General features: G+C 37.1%; 1 protein-coding gene across 1 annotated transcript in view; it reads right to left on the bottom strand.

Moving 5' to 3' along the window:
* The window catches only part of LOC100619803 (zinc finger protein 420-like), a 121,181-nt gene that overhangs the window by 56,480 nt on the left and 44,222 nt on the right, over window positions 1–20,479 (bottom strand). Inside the window, exons 4-7 of the mRNA XM_056825815.1 lie at window positions 16,146–16,282; window positions 15,359–15,475; window positions 14,624–14,750; window positions 5,224–6,650 (exon numbers count right to left, since the gene is read on the bottom strand). Coding sequence (XP_056681793.1) covers window positions 5,224–6,650; window positions 14,624–14,750; window positions 15,359–15,475; window positions 16,146–16,282 — 1,808 coding nt within the window. The remainder of the gene's footprint in view (window positions 1–5,223; window positions 6,651–14,623; window positions 14,751–15,358; window positions 15,476–16,145; window positions 16,283–20,479) is intronic.

Genomic DNA, 20,479 nt, shown 5'->3' with positions numbered 1-20,479 from the left:
ATTACTGGTGGAGTTGTGAATTGATCCAACCATTCTGGAAGGCAATATGGAACTATGCCAAAAGGGCTTTAAAAGAATGCTTGCCCTTTGATCCAGCCATACTACTGCTGTGTTTGTAGCCCAAAGAGATAATAGGGAAAAAATATGTGCAATAAAATTATAGTCTCACTCTTCATAGTAGCAAAAAAAAAATTGAAAATGGGGAGGTATTCATCAATTGGGGAATGGCTGAACAAATTGTGGTATCTGATAGTAATGGACTACTATTATGCTGAAAGGAATGGTAAACTGGAAAGACCTCCAGGAATTGATGCAGAAGAAAAGGAACAGAACCAGAACATGGTACACAGAGACTAATACATTATTAAAAAATCAAATGTAATGGACTTCTCTACTAGCAGCAAAGAAATGACCCAGGACAATCCAGAAGTACTTACGAGAAATAATGCTATCAACATCCAGAGAAAGAACTGTGAGAGCAGCAATACAGAAGAAAAATATGATTGATCAGATGGTTTGATGGGGATAAGATTGGGGTTTTGGAGTTAAAAGATCCCTCTATTGCAAATATTAGTAACATGGCAAAAAGTTTTAACAATGAAACATGTAAAACCCAATGGATTTGCTCATCAGCTCCGGGAGGAGGGAGGCAGAAGGGGAAGAAAAGAAGATGGAATTATGTAACCATGGAAAAATATTCTAAATTAAATAATTATGTAATGAAGTTTAAAATAAAATTCATTTCATTTTAAAAATCAATGTTACTGGCTAAGAGGCAGAAAAGTGGATCAGTGGAATAGAGTAGGGGTAAATCCTAGTGTTCAATAAACTGAAAGATTCCAGCTTTTGGGACAAGAACTCACTAGTTGGCAAAAACTGCTGGGAGAATTGGAAAACAGAATGGGAAAAATTAGATTTAGGTTAATTTGTCACAGCTGTGTAATTAATTTCTGAATCCTAAAACAAATTCCCAGCATCCCACTTTCCTTCTCATGTTATGTGCCAATGTAGGGAGGATATAAATTTTGTATAGCCCTGCCTCTCGCTCTCTTTTTTGGTGATCAGAAGCTGCTGAAACAGGCTTTTTGAGCTGGCAAGGAGAACTTAAGTCACCTGGTCTTATTTTGTTAGATAATCAGATTTTTATACCTATATTTCCTTTTTATTCCCTCTATTTCAGGTGATTATTAATAAACTTTATAAAATTAATACTTGGGGTTGTTGGACATTAATTTAAATCTTACATTTATGGCAACCAGAAGTGGGATTTAGAACCCATAGTTCTCTCCAAGTGAACAGATTAAAAAACAAACTTGTTTCTCTCCTGCTGCAGTTTTTTCACCTCCCTCCCCCCCACCCCAGAATTTTCACAGTGCTACTGCTGCCTTTTGTTGCTGTTGATCTTCCTTCTCCAGCTGCTGCTGCTTCTAACTTTCTCACTACCTGCCCTGGGGTCTTTCCCAAGCCTGCAGAAGTTTCCCACCACTTCCCACTGTTGACTGCCTACCTGAGAACCATTCGGGAGCACCTTTGATCCAGCCATAGCACTGCTAGGTTTATACCCCAAAGAGATAAGGAAAAAGATTTATACATTTTCTCCTCTTAAACTGAAAGCAGCTGGATAAGAATTGCTTGCTGGTGAAATCCAGTGTCCCCCCCTCCCCCACACACACACAAGCTACCATCTCACAGTCCAGAATCCTGGATTGTTGGAAGTTAATAATTTCAGCCCTTTTTTGTTATTAGAAGGTAATAATTATTGGGCTAAATTGAGAGAGTTTAGCATTATCTTAACTCCTAGAAATTTGCTCTCTTTAAGGCCTTTCCTAAACTCCCACATGACTCAAGCACCAGGGTCTAGGCACCCCTCAGCTAGTGCCCCAGCACTCCCAGTTGCTGCTGTTTCCCTTACTAACAGCTGGGTGTTTGCTACTACCCTAGAGCACTGCAGATCCCCCTGCATGGAAGGTGAGAACCTAAGTAGCTGGCTACCTGCCAGGCCAGCTACACCCCTCCTATCCCCACATGGGTCTCAAGCCTGTGGTAGCTTGGTGCTAAAATGGTTTTTAGCTTAATAACACAGTGTGGACATTGCCTTACCCCCATTTGAGATTAAAGGAAACAGCTATGACATCAGACACAGGATTTCCACGTGCCAGCTTCAAAGTACCTCAGTTTGGCTACAATTATGGCTCTCCTATCCCTGTAAGTGAAGGTAAAATCAAACCAGGGAATGCTATTTCCCTTTTGATGCAAAAATCTAGTCCCTTTTCTGTCTTTGTGGCAATTTTCTGTAGTCCTGGCTGCTGATTGGGCAAGTTCATATTGCTGCAATAGTCCTACAGGCTTGTGGGACATAAACCACTTTATTGGGCCCTGATTCCAGGACCTGTTATGGACTTATTCTTGTTTACTCAGAATATATATTTACTAATTAATTTTGATTTTTTCATTCTTTTCTTCTATTTTTTTGTTTTGTTTTGTACTTTCTTTTTAACAATTAATTCACATACCTCATAACTCAGTCATGTATCTCTCAGTGATCTGTGTTTGTCAACACTGTCCTCAATGGGGGTATTGTATAACTGTTATATAATTCTAGATTTATAAAATTTTCTTGTTTGAGAGTGTTTCCGGATAATGTAAGTGGCAGAATGTAGGGAGTTGGACTAGATTATTTAAAAGAATGATCTCCAGGAATTTAATAAATTCCAAATTATTTTTAGCAATATTTATAAAATAGAGGGAAAGTTAAAGCAGAGAAATGAGAAAGAGGGCAGAGTAAGAAATTTAACTTAAGAGCTAGACTATTCCTCAAGACCTGGCTTTATTTCGCCCAGGCTCCAGAAGCCCCAGCTGAAGGCCTAAGGGTCAATTAATATTTAGCCAATTGGCTTCCTCATAGAAGAGGGGCTCCTCCAGAGGTTAGTACCTCCAGGAAAGCCATGGAAGGGAGTCAGCCTTTTTCACTCACCCACATAGTAGTCCAAATAGAAGCAGTCCTCAGCCAGAACTCCTCCAGGGTCATGTTCAAGGCAAAAGATGTCTTGACAGGAAGTTCTTGGCATTTTTAAAGACCATTCCTTTACTATGCCCAAAGGGCACTAAGTCTGTCTGTCCTTTGATCCAGCCATAGCACTGCTAGGTTTATACCCCACAGAGATAATAAGGAAAAAGACTTACACAAGAATATTCATAGCTGCAATTTGTGGTGGCAAAAAATTGGAAAATCGGGGGAGGTCCTCCAATTGGGGAATGGCTGAACAAACTGTGATATATGGTGGTGATGTAATAGTATTGTGCTCAAAGGAATAATAAACTGGAGGAATTCCATGTGAACTGGAATGACCTCCAGGAACTGATGCAGAGTGAAAGGAGAAGAACCAGGAGAACATTGTACACAGAGGTAAAATCAAATGTAATGAACTTCTCTACTAGTATTAAAGCAATGATTCAGAACCATTTGGAGGGACATATGAGAAAGAACGCTATCCACATCCAGAGGAAGAACTGTGGGGAGAGAAACACAGAAGAAAAACAACTGCTTGATCACATGGGTTGGTGGAGCTATAACTGGGAAAGTAGATTCCAAAAGATTACCCTAGTGCAAATATTAATAATAAGGAAATGGGACTTGATTGATGGCACATGTTAAACCCAGTGAAACTGTGTATCAGAAATGGGAGGGGTTTGGGAGAGGGAGGGAAGGAACATGATTCTTGTAACCACAGAAAATTATTCTAAATCATCTAATTAAATAAAATTTAAAAATAAATAAAAATAAATAAAGAGCATTCCTTCTAGTCACTTCCTGTGACTTCCATTTTACGTGAACCAATTACAACTAAAGATTTGTTTAGGACTGCCCAGGGGGCAGTCAGTGGGTTCTGATTTGTCACTCATTATTACACACATGGATCACAGACCTCCCCCACTTAAAGATAAGTGGGGTGTATATGCTTCTGGTGATTAAGTCTAAAAATGGGCAGGGAAGAGTTAATCCCATCTTCATAATACAAAACCTGCTACCTCCCCGAATCCAGAAAGGGAACTGTTTGAAGAAGGTGCCATAAAGAAGCCTGCAGAAACCACACACTGCACCAAAAGATCGAGAGTAAACTTTGGGGTATAGAGAAATTGAACTGTGGAAGGTTGAATGCATTTATTTTGAATGTAAACTCTTATGCGAAAGGGGAATGCCCCCAATTGGCTATTTTTTATGCGCCTAACAATCATTGGTTTTGTTCTTTCTCTTTCATTTCCCATTTATCTAAGCTATTGTAATTTCACCCGAGAAAGTGGAATCTTGTATGTACCTCTAGTTAAAGATCTTTAGAGATATAAATTGGTTATGTTTACTGATTCCATGGGGAAATGAGGCATGTGAATCTGAGATATTTCTACATGCTTTTTTCCCCATGATAATCACAGTGGGGTTTGTGTAATTTATTTCTGAACTCTAAAAACTTCAATTCCTAGGATCCCACTTTCCTTCTAACATTATCTGGTGACATAGGGAGGATAAAAATTTTGTGTAGCCATGCATCTCACTCTCTTTTCCAGTGATCAGAGGTTGCTGGGGCAAGGTTTTAGAGCTGGTAAGGAGTACCTAGTCACGTGGTGTTAATTTTGTTAGATAATTAGATTTTTATACTTCTATTTCCTTTTCATTCCCTCTACTTAAAGTGATTATGAATAAACTTTATAAAATTAATATTTGGTGTTGTTGGACATTAATTTAAACTTATACACTTCAAATAAAAGATAGGGAACATTACCAAATGTAAAATGTATGATTTTGATTATATTAAATTAAAAAGTCTGCATCAGTTCTCAAGTCTTTCCATCTGGAACTGGTCTGTTCAGGAGACATTTTTATACTGAACAAGCTCTAGACTCTCCATTTCAATGTCTTTCTTCATTCATAACAAGAATAAGATTTCTACCCAAAATGAATTCACCCTTGGCAATAAAGAGATGATTGCTGCCTGAAGGCCTTACCACACTAAAGTTTCTCTCCAGTGTGGATCCTCTTCTGTGAAAGCTAAGAGTGGCAACTATAACCTCAGCCTCACTCATGAGTTTCTCTCCAGAGGGGATTTTCTGACATGAAGCCACTGTGGAGCATTAAGAGAAAAGCTAGCAGATTTTATTACATTCATAAGGTTTCTCTCCAGTGTGGATTCTCTGATGTACAGTAAGATTGCCCCTCAGGGAAAAAGCCTTTCCACATTGTTTACATTCATAAGGCTTCTCTCCAGTGTGGAATCTCTGATGCTTAGCAAGATTGCTCCCGTCTGTGAAAGCCTTTCCACATTGTGTACATTCATAAGGTTTCTCTCCAGTGTGGATTCTTTGATGTCTAGCAAGATTACCCCTGTCTGTGAAAGCCTTTCCACATTGTTTACATTCATAAGGTTTTTCTCCAGTGTGGATTCTCTGATGTACAGCAAGATTGCCCCTCACTGTGAAAGCCTTTCCACATTGTTTGCATTCATAAGATTTCACTCTAGTGTGAACTTTCTGATGTGAAGCAAGATGGTAACTCCGTGTGAAAGCCTTTCCACATTGTGTACATTCATAAGGTTTCTCTCCAGTGTGGATTCTCTGATGTGCAGCAAGAGAGCCACTCTCTGTGAAAGCTTTTCCACATTGTGTACATTCATAAGGTTTCTCTCCAGAATGGATTCTCTGATGCTTAGCAAGAGAGCCCCTCTCTGAGAAAGCCTTTCCACATTGTGTACATTCATAAGGTTTCTCTCCAGAGTGGATTCTCTGATGCTTATCAAGAGAGCCCTTCTCTGTGAAAGCCTTTCCACATTGTTTACATTCATAAGGTCTCTCTCCAGAGTGTATTCTCTGATGCTTATCAAGAGAGCCCCTTTGTGTGAAAGCCTTTCCACACTGTGTACATTCAAAAGGTTTCTCCCCAGTGTGGATCCTTTGATGTGCCGCAAGACTCACCCTGTGTATGAAAGCCTTTCCACACTGTGTACATTCATAAGTTTTGTCTCCAGTGTGGATTCTCTGATGTGAAGCAAGATGGTCCCTCCGTGTGAAAGCCTTTCCACATTGAGTACATTCATAAGGTTTCTCTCCAGTGTGGATCCTTTGATGCTGAGCAAGATTTCCCCTCCATTTGAAAGCCTTTCCACACTGTTTACATTCATAAGTTTTCTTTCCAGTGTGGATTGTGTGATATGAACCAAGCTCAGAGATATGACCAACTTTATTGTTCATAGAAACCATCTTTATGTGTTTACTCTTTTGAAGTCTTGTGAGGTCTAAACTGGAGTCATAGGTGATTCTTCTTAGGTTACCTTGATACATGGGCATTTCAGGAGGTTTCTCATGTGACTGATCAAATCCTACTTTTTCAGGAAAGCATTTGGTGTATTCACTATCTCCACAATAGTCATTTCCTGAGTTGAGCTTCATATACTGATTTAGAACTGAATGTTGGCTGAATTTCTCTACAACTTCATCAAATTCACAGTCCCTCTTTGGGTTTTTATTTATCTTGATATTAGCATCCCAGATTTCTCTCAAAAGGAAGTAAAGGGGATTCATGCCTTTTTGAGGGCCAGATCCTTCCACAAAAAGGCTCAGCTCTGGAGACATCTCCTTCACTTCAAAATTAGTCTCTGCCTCTGAAGAAAACAAATAATGATATAAACATTGGAAACATGGAAAGGAGACATACATACCCACCCAATATAAATTATTTTCTCTGATGGCAAATAGTAAATGGATTTTTATTCTATTTCCCAAGGGCAAAAGGAGTTTTAAAAATTAAACTATCAGAACCAAACAGGATTGGTCTGCCAGCCCCCAAGCCTAGCTCTTCTTTCACTACAACAGATAAAAGCCTTTTGTGGTAACAGCCCTTATAAACCTGCTGTCACCTCACTCCCTGGGATAGGATATCATTGGGCTTTTTTGCTCTATAAGCCAAGGTGATTCCCCTCACTTAAAATTTTCTCTGAGAACTAGAAGCCCTGGGCATAAGAAAGAATGAAGGGATCAGGAGAGAAAAATAAAAAATTTGGTCCTCTTAATAGAAAGGGGGCATGTAAGCAAGGTCTACAGTATGGTGTCTGTTGTATTCATTGTTGGGACATCTGTAGGAGGGTAGAGATCATGAAAAACATTTGCAATCAGAAAATTCCATCTTGATTTACCTCTTGTAATAGAAGTATAGGCACATTTCACAACCCCCATTATCTAGAAATTAAAGGCAGCTGGTAGTAATGGGGTAATAGGTCAGAACTTGGAGTCAGAAAAACAAGTTTAATGCAGCTTGAAAGAAATAGTAAGGAGATGCCCCAGGGCAAGTTATTTCACCTCTGTTACTTCAGTTGCCTGAATTATGAACTGAGGATGATAAGAGTATCAAATTCATAGGGATGTTGTGAAGTTACTGATAATCCTGAACTCCTTTACTCAGTAGAGGACATAGAGCAGGTATTTTTAAATGCTTATTGCCTTTCCTTTCATCTCTATCAGCAGGCTTAGAATTTGAGGGAGGAATGAAGCAGGAATAAGGATAAACTTCCCAGATGAGGCAGAATTAAGGGCTGTGGGTTAGAGATTCATATTTCTTTTTAAATTTCATTTCTATATTGTTTGTTTTTAGAAGTGAATAATCATATAAAACCACAACCTCAAAACAAAAATCCAAATAAACAAGTGAAAAAATGTTTGCTTCCATCTGCATTCTAACTCCAACAGCAATTTCTGTAGAGGCATTCTTTGTCATAAGTCTCTTAGAATTGTACTGGATCAGTATATTGCAGATAGTAGCCAAAGCAATCACAGTTGAACATTCTATAACATTACTGTTACAGTGTATAATGTTCTCCTGGTTCTGCTTATTTCACTCTGTATCAGTTCTTGGGGGTCATCGCAGCTCTTTCTGAAATTATCATGTTCATCATTTCTACCACACAATAATATTTCTATTACCCTCATACACCACAATTTGTTCAGCGATTCGTCAACTGATAAGACATTCCTTTAATTTCCATTTCTTTGCTACCACCAAAAGAGCAGTTATGACTATTTTCCTACAAGTAGGTTCTTTCCCTTCATTTCTGATCTCTTTTGGACTCTTTCACTGTTATTATTTGATCAAATTGTATGCCTATTACTAGCACTTTGGGAGTCATCTCATAATGTTCTCTATCTCTTTGGTTTGGTCATAAATTATTCCTTTCTCCATAGAGCTGCCAAGTAAACAATTCTATGTTCCCTGAATTTTCTTATAATATCACCCTTTATGTCTAAATCATATGCCCATTTTAACTATATTTTGATATAGGGTATGAGCTTTTGGTACATATCTAATTTTGCCATAATGTTTTCTAGTTTTCCAAGCACGTATAATTTCCAAGCATTTTATATGGTCATTCTAGACAATACAAAATTTTTGGGAATCTATCTGCCAAGAGAAGCATAGGAATTATATGAATACAACTACAAAACACTTTTCACACAAAGAAAACTAGATTTAAATAATTGAAAAAAGTGCTAATTGCTCTTGGGTAGGATGAGCTAATATAATAAAAATGACAATATTACCTAAATTAATTTGCTTATTCAGTGCCATACCTAACAAACTACCAAAGAAATATGTAATAGAATTTGAAAAAATAATAACAAAATTCATTTGAAAGAACAAACATCAAGAATATCAAGAGAACCAATGAAAACCAATGTGAAGGATGGTGGCCCAGAAGTACCAGATCTTAAACTGTAGTATAAAGCAGTGATCATCAAAACATTTCTGACTAAGATGGCTAAAGAATAGTTGGATTGGCCGGACTCTCCTCAAAACCGTTCATTACAAAGCATCTCAAAAGTACAAAATTCAAAATCGGGCGAGTGAAGGGGCTCTGCCATGGGATACAGCCTTGAAGGTAGGCAATGTTTGGGCAATACCATGCTACCAAAGCCAGAACTGATCACCCCTCCCCTACACCACCTACCATGCCAGCATCAGAGGGAGGGTAGGCACAATCTCTAAACTCTCTGGGCCTGGCTGAGGGAACCACAGGCTTACCCCTGAGGGTAGTACAAGACCTTGATAGTGAGACTTGGGACCTGAGGCTGAAAGTGATGAACCTGGGTGTGGAGATAGGGCAGAACCAGGCTGCCCACAACAGATGCAACAGAGACTGGAAAAAAAGCCTCAGAGCAAAACACTATATAGTTCACTATACAAATAGCTGCCTGGACTCCTCATTCAGACTTCTATCTGAGAAAGAAAGATAATACATATGGGGAGGGGAGGGAGAATACTGTTATAAGAAGGAGAGGAAGAGAGTGGTAATAAGTTATACTTAAATATTGTTCTCAGTGGAATCAGTTTTGAAAGGGAAGAACAGCTAGATCTATTGGGGTATAGAATTCTATCTTACCCTACAGGAAAGATGAGAGGGAAAAACCAAGAGGGGAAGTGGGATGGTGAATATTAAAAGGAAGAGAAAGGTAGTGGGGGAGCATCAAATAGACCTTAAAGAAAAATAAGAATGGAATAAGAAGGGAAGAGGTAGGAAGGAAATTAAAATAAGTGTGGGGAATAAGGTGACTGATTAAAAGCAAAACATAGGTATAAAAGGAAATAATGAAAGAAGAAAGGGCAGGACTAAAAGAGGAAATCAAAATGATGGGAAAACAGGGATGGTAATTTTAACTCTGAATGTTGTGTGAAGAGAACCCCTTTCTCCTAGGATCATAAACTTTCTGCTTATCAGCACCAGCCCATTGGCTTGGCTAGAATGCTCCAAACAGACTAATTAGTTCCTGAAATGTGTTAGACCAATACACAGGAAAAAGACATGATGTGGAGGAGGAGGACTAAAAAATGAGACCATACAGTAGACTGAGCTTTTTTTCTAGAGATTTTTCGCTGGGATCTCATCTGTGATCTGGCATTGGTGACTTGGGCAGAAGAACTCATGTGGGCTGGTAAGACTAGAGTGGCAGGCTAGGAAATATCTTTCTATTTCCTTCCCTCCTTTCTTTCTTTCATATTAAAATTAAATTGTAAAAAAGATATAATCCTTGGGACATAAGGATTAATTATTTTATAAATGGTGACCACACCAATTTTTTACTAACATTATATTTCCAAATCAATTTCTAAATATTACATTTAGAATATTACTCTTGGTATAATATTAATTTGTCAATATTACATTGTAAATGGGATAAACTCAGACATAAAACAGAAGCAAATAGAAAAGTGGATTAGAAACCAAAATCCTATCATGTTGCCTACAAACAACACACATGAGGCAGGTGGACACACACAGCCTAAAGTTAAGAAGCTGGAGCAAAATTTATCAGGCATCAACTGGGAAAAAGAAGGCAGAAGTCTCAATCATGGTATCTAACAAAGCCAAAGTAAAAATAGATCTGATAAAAAGAGATAGGGATGGTAATTGCATCCTTATAAAAGGCAGTATAGACAAAGAAGAAATAACAGTACTCAATATGTATGCACCAAGTGGTAAAGGAGAAACTATTGGAGCTTAAGGAGGAAATAGATAGTAAAACTATACTAGTGGGAGACCTCAAACATCCTCTAGAAGATCTAGATAAATCAAACCAAAAAATAAATTTAAAAGAGGTAAGAGATGTGAATGAAATCTTAGAATCAGCATTAATACATATATGGAGAAAAATAAATAGGGACAAAAGGGAATACATCTTTTCAGCATCACATGGCATATACACAAAGACTGACCATTTACTAGGGCATAAAAACATTGCACACAAATGCAAAAAAAAACAGAAATAAGTGCAACTTTTTCAGATCATAATACAATAAAAATTATAATTAGTAAGGGTACATGGAGATGCAAATAAAAACTTAATTGGAAATTAAATAATATGATACTCCAAAATTGGTTGATTAAAGAACAAATTGTAGAAACAATTAGTGATTTCATTAAAAAGAACAACAATGAGGAAACAATATATCAAAATCTATGGGATGCAGCAAAAGCAGTACTTGAGAGAAAATTTGTCTCTGAGGGCATATATCAACAAATCTGAGAGGAAAGAGGAATTGGGTTGAGGAGACGCTGGCCAGAGGCACTGGTATTTCAACTCTTCTGTCTTCAGAGAGATGCTCTCTTTGGTGAGGCATCTGGACTTAGTTAATTTAGGTAGGCAGTATTTTCTACCTCCTTCCTACATTTCCCTCTTTACTATCTCTACCCTGATGTAATAAATCTTTTAAAGCTACTAACATCCTCATTACTTAAGAGTTAATTTTATAATTGGTGACCACAATTCAAATTTTTTAATTCTTATACTAGTCAATCCCATTTTACACCCTTACACCTAGCAGTACCAGACCTCAAACTGTACTATAAAGCAATGGTCATCAAAACAATCTGGTACTGGTTAAGAGACAGAAGGGAGGATCAATGGAATATACTTGGGGTAAAGTCCCTCCACAAGCTAGTGTACGATAAATCCAAAGACCACAACTTTTGGGAGAAGAACCCACTGTTTTGAAAAAAAAAAACAAACTGCTGGGAAAATGGGGAAACAGTATGGGAGAGATTAAGTTTTGATTAACATCTCATACCCTATACCAAGATAAATTCAGAATGAGTAAATGACTTAAAGGAAACTATAAGTAAATTAGGCGGACACAGAATACTATATGTCAGATCTATGGGAAAGGAAAGAATTTAAGACCAAGCAAGAGACAGAGATTACAAAATGTAAAATGAATCATCTTGATTACATTAAATTAAAAAGGTCTTATAGAATCAAAACCAAGGTAACCAAAATTAGAAGGGAAACAACATATTGGGAAAAAATCTTTATAACAAAACCCTCTGACAAAGGTCAAAATTCTCAAGTTTATGAGGACCTTAGTCAATCATACAAAAAATCAAGTCAATCCCCAACTGACAAATGGTTAAGGGACATGAATAGGCAGTTTTCAGATAAAGAAATAAAAACTATCAATAAGCACATGAAAAAGTGTTCTAAATCTATCATAATTAGAGAAATGCAAATCAAAACAACTCTGAGGTACCACCTGACACCTAGGAGACTGGCCAATATGACTGCAAAGGAAAGTAATAAATGTTGAAGGGGATGGGGCAAAATTGGGACACTAAAAAAATGATCCATCCATTCTGGAAGGCAATTTGGAACTATGTCCAAAGGGCTTTAAATACTACCTGCTCTTTGATCCTGCTATACCACTTCTGAAGTACAAACCCCAAAGAGAAAATAGGGAAAAATACTTGTACAAAAATATTCAGAACTACGCTCTTTGTGGTGGCAAAAATTGGAAAATATGGGGATGTCCTTTGATTGGCAGAGCAAGTTGTGGTATATGTTGGTGATGGAATACTATTGTGCTATAAAGAATAATAAACTGAAAGAATTCCATGTGAATTGAAAAGACATACAGGAATTGATGCAGAGCAAAAGGAACAGAACCATTAGAACATTGTACACAGAGATGGATACACTGTGGCACGATCAAATGTAATGGACTTCTCTACTAGAAATAATGCAATGACCCAAAACAATTCTGAGGGACTTAGGAGAAAGATGCTCTCCAAATCCAGAGAAAGAATTGTGGGAGCAGAAAGACAGAAGAAAAACATTTCCTTGATCACATAGTTTGACGGGGATACAACTGGGGACGTAGGCTAAATTATCACTCTATTGGAAATATAAATAATATGGAAATGAGTTTTGATCAATGATACATGTAAAACCAAGTGGAATTGATTCTTGGCTATGGGAGGGAGGAGGGGAAGAAAAGAACATGATTCATGTAACCTTGGAAAAATATTCTAAATTAATTAATTAAAGAAAATAGAAAGAAAATTAACATTTAAGAAAATATGGCATTAGCTAAGAGATAGAAGAATGGTTCAATGGAATAGCTTTGGGGTAACTGATCTCAGTGATCTAGTGTTTCATAAACCCAAAGATCACAGCTTTGGGGGTAAGAAAATTAGAAAGTAGTATGGCGATAATTAGATTTAGAACAGTTTCTAAAACCTAAGATAAGTTCATAATGGGTATATGACTTAAACATAAAGACTGATATAAGTAAATAAATTAGGTGAATGAGAAATAATATACCTTTAAAGGCCAAGCAAGAGACAGAGAATATTACAAGATGTAAAATGGAACATTTTGTGTACCTAAAAAGGTATATTCCTTTCTCCAGATATCTATTAAATGTAACTTTTCTAAAATTTTCTATATTTCCTTAATTCCTTTCCTGTTTATTTTTTGGTGAGAGTTCTGATAAAGTAAGATTGAGATCCCTGATCAGTATAGTTTATTAGCAATTTCCTCCTTATTCTCCTTTAGTTTCTACTTTAAAAGATCTGGAGGCTATACCAATTGGTGCACATGTTAAGAACCAATATAGTCTCACTGTCTATACTACCTTTTTTATCAAGATGTAATTATCAACCTTATCTCTTTTAATCAGATCCATTTTTGCTCAAGCTTTGTTTGAGATTATAATTGTTACTCCTTTTCTTATTTTAGTTTGGAGTCCAATAGTTTCTCCTCCCTCCCCTTCCCTTTACTCTCCGTATCCCTACCTTTAAGGGGTGAATATGAGATGCCCTAATGAAAGCTTAAGAAGGATCTGAGGTCTTGAATTTGCCTTCCACCCAGTTATGGGATGTGGAGCAGTATGTAGGGGGTGGATTTTCTGTACTCCCCTTTGTCCAGTTTTATTTCCAATTCCTCTTTGTCCCCAGAAAGAGACTCTTTCTGCCTACCTCCAAGTTGTTTTCTTCAGGAACCTCACCTTACTCTGACCCTTATTCATTCTGTGATACTAGAATTCTAGAAGCATTCTTTTCAGGTTTGTTTGAGATGCTCAGGGTGGTTCCAGCTTTTGCTTCTGCTATGTTGCCTTCTTGGCACTGCCTCCCCCATGAACACTTTTTTAAACCCTTACCTTCTGTCTTGGAGCCAACAAGGCAGAAGAGTGGTAAGGGCTAGGCAATGAAGGTAAAGTGACTTGCCTAGGATCACACAGCTGGGAAGTGCCTGAGGCCAGATTTGAACCTAGGACCTCCCGTCTCTAGGCCTGACTCTCAATCCACTGAACCACCCAGGTGCCACCCCCTCCCCCCCATGAATACTTCTTAACAAGAAATCCTTTCTAAAGATCAGACTCATCCCAAATGGGAAGGGGTTGCCTTGGCAGGTAGAGTGTCCCCATTCAATGGACAACTGTAAGGAAAATCTGCCTTGGTATTAACAGAGAATTTGTACCCAAAGTTCAGGTCTAATTAGAAGGCTGACCAGATGAGTTTCATGATTAGCTTCAGGAATGTAAATCTGTAACTCTGCTTTAAGTTTTCACCTGAAGCTACCTAAAATAGAAGAGAGACAATTTAAGGAGCAAAAAAGGAAACATTCAGCTTCCCATTACAGAATTAAAAGACTTTTAAAAAATTAAAACCAGTTAGGAGGAGAACCCAATGCAGAGATCAGCATTTTTGCTTTTTTAATCACTGAAAAAGTCTTAAAATCCTGCTCCTTTGGCATGAAATGAAGACATTCCCTTAATGGCAGATTCAGAGTTAACAGAGGAAATGGTCCTTACCTACGAAGAGTAGATTCTGCACATTCTCCAGCATCACCTCCCTGTACAGCTCTTTCTGAGAAGGGTCCAACAGGCACCACTCCTCCTGGGTGAAGTCCACAGCCATATCCTTGAATGTTATTGACCCCTAAACCAGCAAAAGTCACAAGATTTAGAGCTGAACCTGCAGAATTCATCCAATCCAGTCCTCATCAACTAACTTGAAGAAAGTGAAGCACACAATGGACTCACCCCAAACTCTTCACCTAGAAGAGTGTCAGAGCCAGCTCTGGAGACCAGTCATCCAGAGCCCAATGGAACACTGACAAAGTCATTTTGTGTCTGAAGTTAGAATCATGTTGGAAGAGTAAAGACTGTAGAAGTGTCTCACTCTGAAATGCTTTTTCGTACGGAATTACGGAGAGGGTATGTGCTCTCTGAGGGAGGTAGGAGATTCTGTGGAGAAGACCTTCCTAGTTGAGAACTAATTAATCTCTGCCTGTATAAATTAGGAGACCTGGAGTAAACATTTAGGTTGATAGGATAGATAATCTCTCTAACTCCCCTCATATTTCTCTTTAATGTTTCTTCTCTATTTGTATATTTTTGTAAATAAACTTCTGACTCAAAATATAATAAATACTAGAGACCACATAATTTCATATAATTATTGTCCAACCACTAAATTTAACCCTTATATATCCAAAAGGAATTCCCCCTTGGCAATAACAGATGATTACTGCATGAAGATCTTACCACATCGATCATATTCCAAAAGTTTCTCTCTAGTGTGGATCCTCTTCTGTTAAATGAGTTAAGAGTGGCAACTATAAGCTCAGCCTCACTCATGAGGTTTCTCTCCAGGGGGATTTTCTGACATGAAGCAAATATGGAGCATTAAGAGAAAGGCTATCCAAATTTATTACATTCATAAAGTTTCTCTCCAGTGTGGATTCTCTGATGTACAGCAAGATTGCCCCTCATAGTGAAAGCCTTTCCACATTGTATAAATACATGAGGTTTCTCTCCAGTTTGGATTCTCTGATGTGCAGCAAGATGGTCCCTCCATGTGAAAACCTTTACACATTTACATTCAAAGGGTTTCTCTCTAGTATAGATTTTGGGATGCTCAGTAAGATTTTCTCTCCATTTGAAAGACTTTCCACATTGTTTAGATTCATAAGGCCTCTCTTCAGAGTGGATTATTTTGTTATGAACCAGACTCAGAATTCTGACTGAAAAGATCTCATCCCTTTATTATTCAGAGAAATCATCTCTACATGTTTACTCTTTGGATGTCTTCTGAGGTCTAAATTCAAGCCACAGGCAATTCTCCTTAGTCTAACTTGAGACATGGGTATTTCAGAAGGTTTCTCATGTGACTGATCAAATCCTACTTTTTCAGGAAAGCATTTGGTGTATTCACTATCCCCACAATAGTAATTTCCTGAGATCAATTTCATATACTGATTTAGGATTGAAGATTGACTGAATTTCCCTTAAATTTTTATCAAATTCAGTCACTCTCTGAACTTTTATTTACCTTGATTTTAGTATCACAGATTTCTCTCAAAATGAAGTCACAGCAACCCTTATTAATGCCTCTCTGAGGGCGAGATCCTTTCACAAAAATGCTCAGCTTTGGAGATATCTCCTTCACTTCAAGATTAGTCTCTGCCTCTGAAGAAAACAAATGATGATATAAACACAGATGGAAAGGGAACATACATACATGCAATATAAATTCTTCCCTCTGTTAGCAAGAAGGACAAAAGTAAAAAGAGTTTTCAAACTTAAACAATCAGAACCAGAATTTAGATACATCATTTGGTCATAACTGCAAGATGGAACATTTTAGAAATACTTTTACATATAATAACAATGAAACCTCACAACGGATGTTGACAGACAAGACCCAGATTCTCATCATACTTTACAACTCATGTCATAAGTAAACAATGGAGAAATGACCTGACCCACTTCCTTGCAAGTAGACTAGAACTCACACCCAGTGCCTAAGCACACTTTGTTAATAATATTGAATTATGCCCTTTCAGCCTTCACTTTAAAAGTGTATAAATGGAGATTTTGAATCTTTGGAATTCATCCCCCAGAAGTCCCTTAGTATTTCTCAAAATTCCTTTTAATCTCTCCAAGTTCTGAGGCTCTGCCTCTCTCTTCCTCTCTTCTTCCTCGTGATTGAGTTAGGCAGGTTTCACTCTAGTTTTTTTTTTTATTTTAATAAGTCTTATAAATATAATACTTGAGTTACTGGATATTAATTTTAATCTTTAAATTTATGGGTTACCATGACAGGACAGAATTCTCAAATATTTTTAAGAAAAATTTTCAGTTAAGTTATTAAGTTTTTTGCTGGCCACACAGCCTGCCTGCTTTCACGCCATCGCTCCTGTTTCAGCCTGAGCTGTACCCGCCAAGTCTTCAGCCTTCTGATAGCCCACAATCAGGCCCGCCTGTCATTTTGAGCCGCTTCCCCCTCCCCCCCAAAAGGGTGAGATTCCCCAATCCTGTTGACCACCCCACACATACTCCACAAGGCTTTTTCCAGCCTGCCCTAGCCATTTTTTATCATGGAGAAACAAAACTTCGTTATTAAACCCCACCCCTTCTATTTTTCAAGCATATTTTTTTAAGCTGACCATGGATCCTAGTTTAGAAGGTTGTTACTAAAGGTTTTTCACAGAGAGAGCAGTTAGTTAAAAATCGATAGATTTAAAGTCAGTTTTAGATAATAGGCCTGCTTTTTCCTTCTCTCTCTAGACTCAAAACACCAAAGCAAAATGCCATTTCTTCATATGCAAATACCCTATTATTCTCCCTCTAGAAATTTTGCTTCTTTCTTCTTACTTTGTAAACATATCCCATTCAATGTCTTTTTTTTTTTTAGGAATAATGTTATTAAAAAGCATACCTCAGTTTTTTGCCCACCTCAGGCAGCTTCCATTTCCACAGAATCTTATAGAGCTCATGCAACTTATAGATTTAGGGTGTGTTTTCTTACTTCTGATCCTGGAGGTTTTTATGCTGATTGGATACCTTGCAGTTGAGAGCTTGACTAATCTACAACATTCAAGGGGGAGATACATCTCCCTATATCCCATTGTTATTTTGGTCTGCCCTATTTCTGCACCACATCCCATATAGGATTTCTTCACATTCTGCCCAGTGCTTCTATCAGAAACTGCAGAGCTCTGACAAAAGAAATCTAAATGGATAATAAATATGGGGGAGGGGAAGAACCTTACTGAGATTTGGAGGTGGATTTTAAACCTTCTCCATTGTTTTATTTGCTAATCATCTTCAGTTGTTCCCCTCAAGATAGTACACAAGTATATTGGAATTGGTGAAAAGGATTTTGACTGCACTGTCTGCCTGTACCTTATCACTTGCTTATATTATTATATTTACTGATTGTTTTAAGTTTTAATCTTTTTAAATTCATATATTAATCTAATCAATACTATTTTGTTAAATGATTTTTTATTTTGTAAATTTGCTGAAGAACAAAATACCATTGTATAAGCCCATGAACATCTTGCTCAACTCGTATCACTAGATCCATTGAAGATCACATGTTCCCTTAAAAGTCTTTTCTTTCATTTTGTCTTTGTTAATTGTCATATACATAGATGATGATGGATGGACTTCAAAACTGGTTACAGCTTGTGTACAACCTTTAGTCTTCAGAAACAATTTTATATAAATAGTGGTTTCTGAATGGATGATATATATATATACACACACACATATATATATATATATATATATATATATATATATATATATAATTAAATGTTTGCCGGGGGAGGGAGGGGGAGCCTTATATAAAATAGGAAGCCAAAAGGAACATCTGTATGTATATTCTTCAGTTTAATTTACTTCACCAGAACAATCTAGATTTCTTGATGATGTTTTAGAACCCAAAAAGGATTTTATCAACAGTTAAAAATACCTTTGCCAAAACTTGAAAGAATTGCTATATCTGTAAAAATTTGTGACAAATATCTATCAGTTCATAGGTTTATAAATGTCACACAGCAACTAATGTGAAATATGATAGTGTGTTTGCTTTTTAAAATTAACTGGGCTATTATGAATTATGGGAACTTTGGTACTTTCTTTGAATGTGCATTATCTACTGTACTACTACTGTATTATTATTTTATTCTGAAAATCATTTGCACTCACATAGTAGCTCATTGTCAAGTTAAAAAAGGAAATGGATCTCATGTTTTGGTGAGAAACCTTTGTATTCTACCTCTCCTTGGCTGACAGTGTGTCACTGATTGTAAGCTATATATTTTTTATTTTAAAAACTTTATTATTGATATTTTTCCTTGAATGTACAATATAGTATTTTTTCCTCTCCTTTTTGTATTTGAAACACATGTCACCAGAATTGAGATTTTCTTTAACTTTTTGATTTTGCAGTAATATAAGTTTAAAATACATGTGCCCTAATGTCAATGCATACCCAAAAAGTTTTAAATTATAAAATTGATGCCATTGTTTAAAATTTATGGGACTTCCCAGCTGTGTGACCCTAAGCAAGTCACATAACCCCAATTGCCTAGCCCTTACCATTCTTCTGCCTTGAAGCCAATACACAGTATTGACTCTAAGACAGAAGGTAAGCGTTAGAAAAAAAAATTATGGGATTTTGCTTAATGATTCTGTCTGATTCCAGAATAAGGGAATACAAAAAAATCCACTGTACAGTGCTAAAGAAACAGAAAGCTAACTGCATACTTCCTGTTGACCACAAAGTCAAAGAGACCAATCCCAATGGGATTGATGTAATTTTGAGCAAAGACAAGAGGACTTGAATTTGTTTGGGGTTCAAGGTTTCAACTGTTTTGACATTTGTCAGAGGCCTGTCTTCTTAGTTCCACTAGTTCCAAATATCTCAATTTGGCTCCTATAATCGAGTCCCTTTTCTGTCTTTCATACTGTGGCAAACTTTCTGTAGTCCTGGCTACTGATTGGTTAAGTGCATAATTGCATAAATCATTTTAATTGTGCACTGATTCAAGAATCTGTTATAGATTTGTTTTTCCTTTACTTAGATTTTCTAGACATAAGACTTTGATTTTGTATTTCATCCACAAGTTATTTTTTTCTTTTGTTTGGATTTTTTTGGGAATGTTTTTGATTTCTTTTGCCAATTGATTCATATACCTAACAACTCAGCCATGCATCCCTGAGAGATTCCAATGTTTGTTATTATTCACCTCAGGGGAGGACTATTATTTTTGTGACTTTGATTTGAATTTGAACAATTTTAGGATAAGAAACTTGCCACCTCCCAGAATCCAGAAGGCTCTATGAAAATGCCCGTAGAAACCACATGCTACACCAGAAGATCCATAGTGAACTTTGGGATGGATGTGAATCGAACTATGGGAACGTTGAAATACTTTTGTTTTGAATGTATACTTTTATGCAAAAGGGGACTGCCCCCAAATTGGCTTTTTGTCAACCTAGTAATAATTGGATTTGTTCTCTTTTCCTTTTATTTATTTCCTTGGAAAATGTATTGCCAATGCAAACCTTATTACTGAACTTCTTTCTGCCATCCAGCTCTCTGAAGCTATACCTATCATTCACTGCTCTACACATACAGGTGGCACTGACCCTGTCTCCAGGGGAAATAGCCGAGCAGATATCACAGCCAAACTAGCAGCCTTAGAAGGACCTAATTTAATTATTCCACTAACAATTACTGATTATTTGGATCTATCCCTTTCCTATAATGACAAGGAAGTGGAAAAATGGAAGCCGAAATTTAAAGCAAAACAGATTAATGGAGTATGGGTATCATCAAACAGCAGACCCTTGCTCCCTAGAGCTTTCTGT

This window comes from Monodelphis domestica, chromosome 4 (genome assembly GCF_027887165.1).
Source record: "Monodelphis domestica isolate mMonDom1 chromosome 4, mMonDom1.pri, whole genome shotgun sequence".
Lineage (NCBI taxonomy): Eukaryota > Metazoa > Chordata > Mammalia > Didelphimorphia > Didelphidae > Monodelphis > Monodelphis domestica.
Note: the sequence above shows the minus strand (reverse complement) of the source record. Positions and strands in the feature narration are given on the sequence as shown.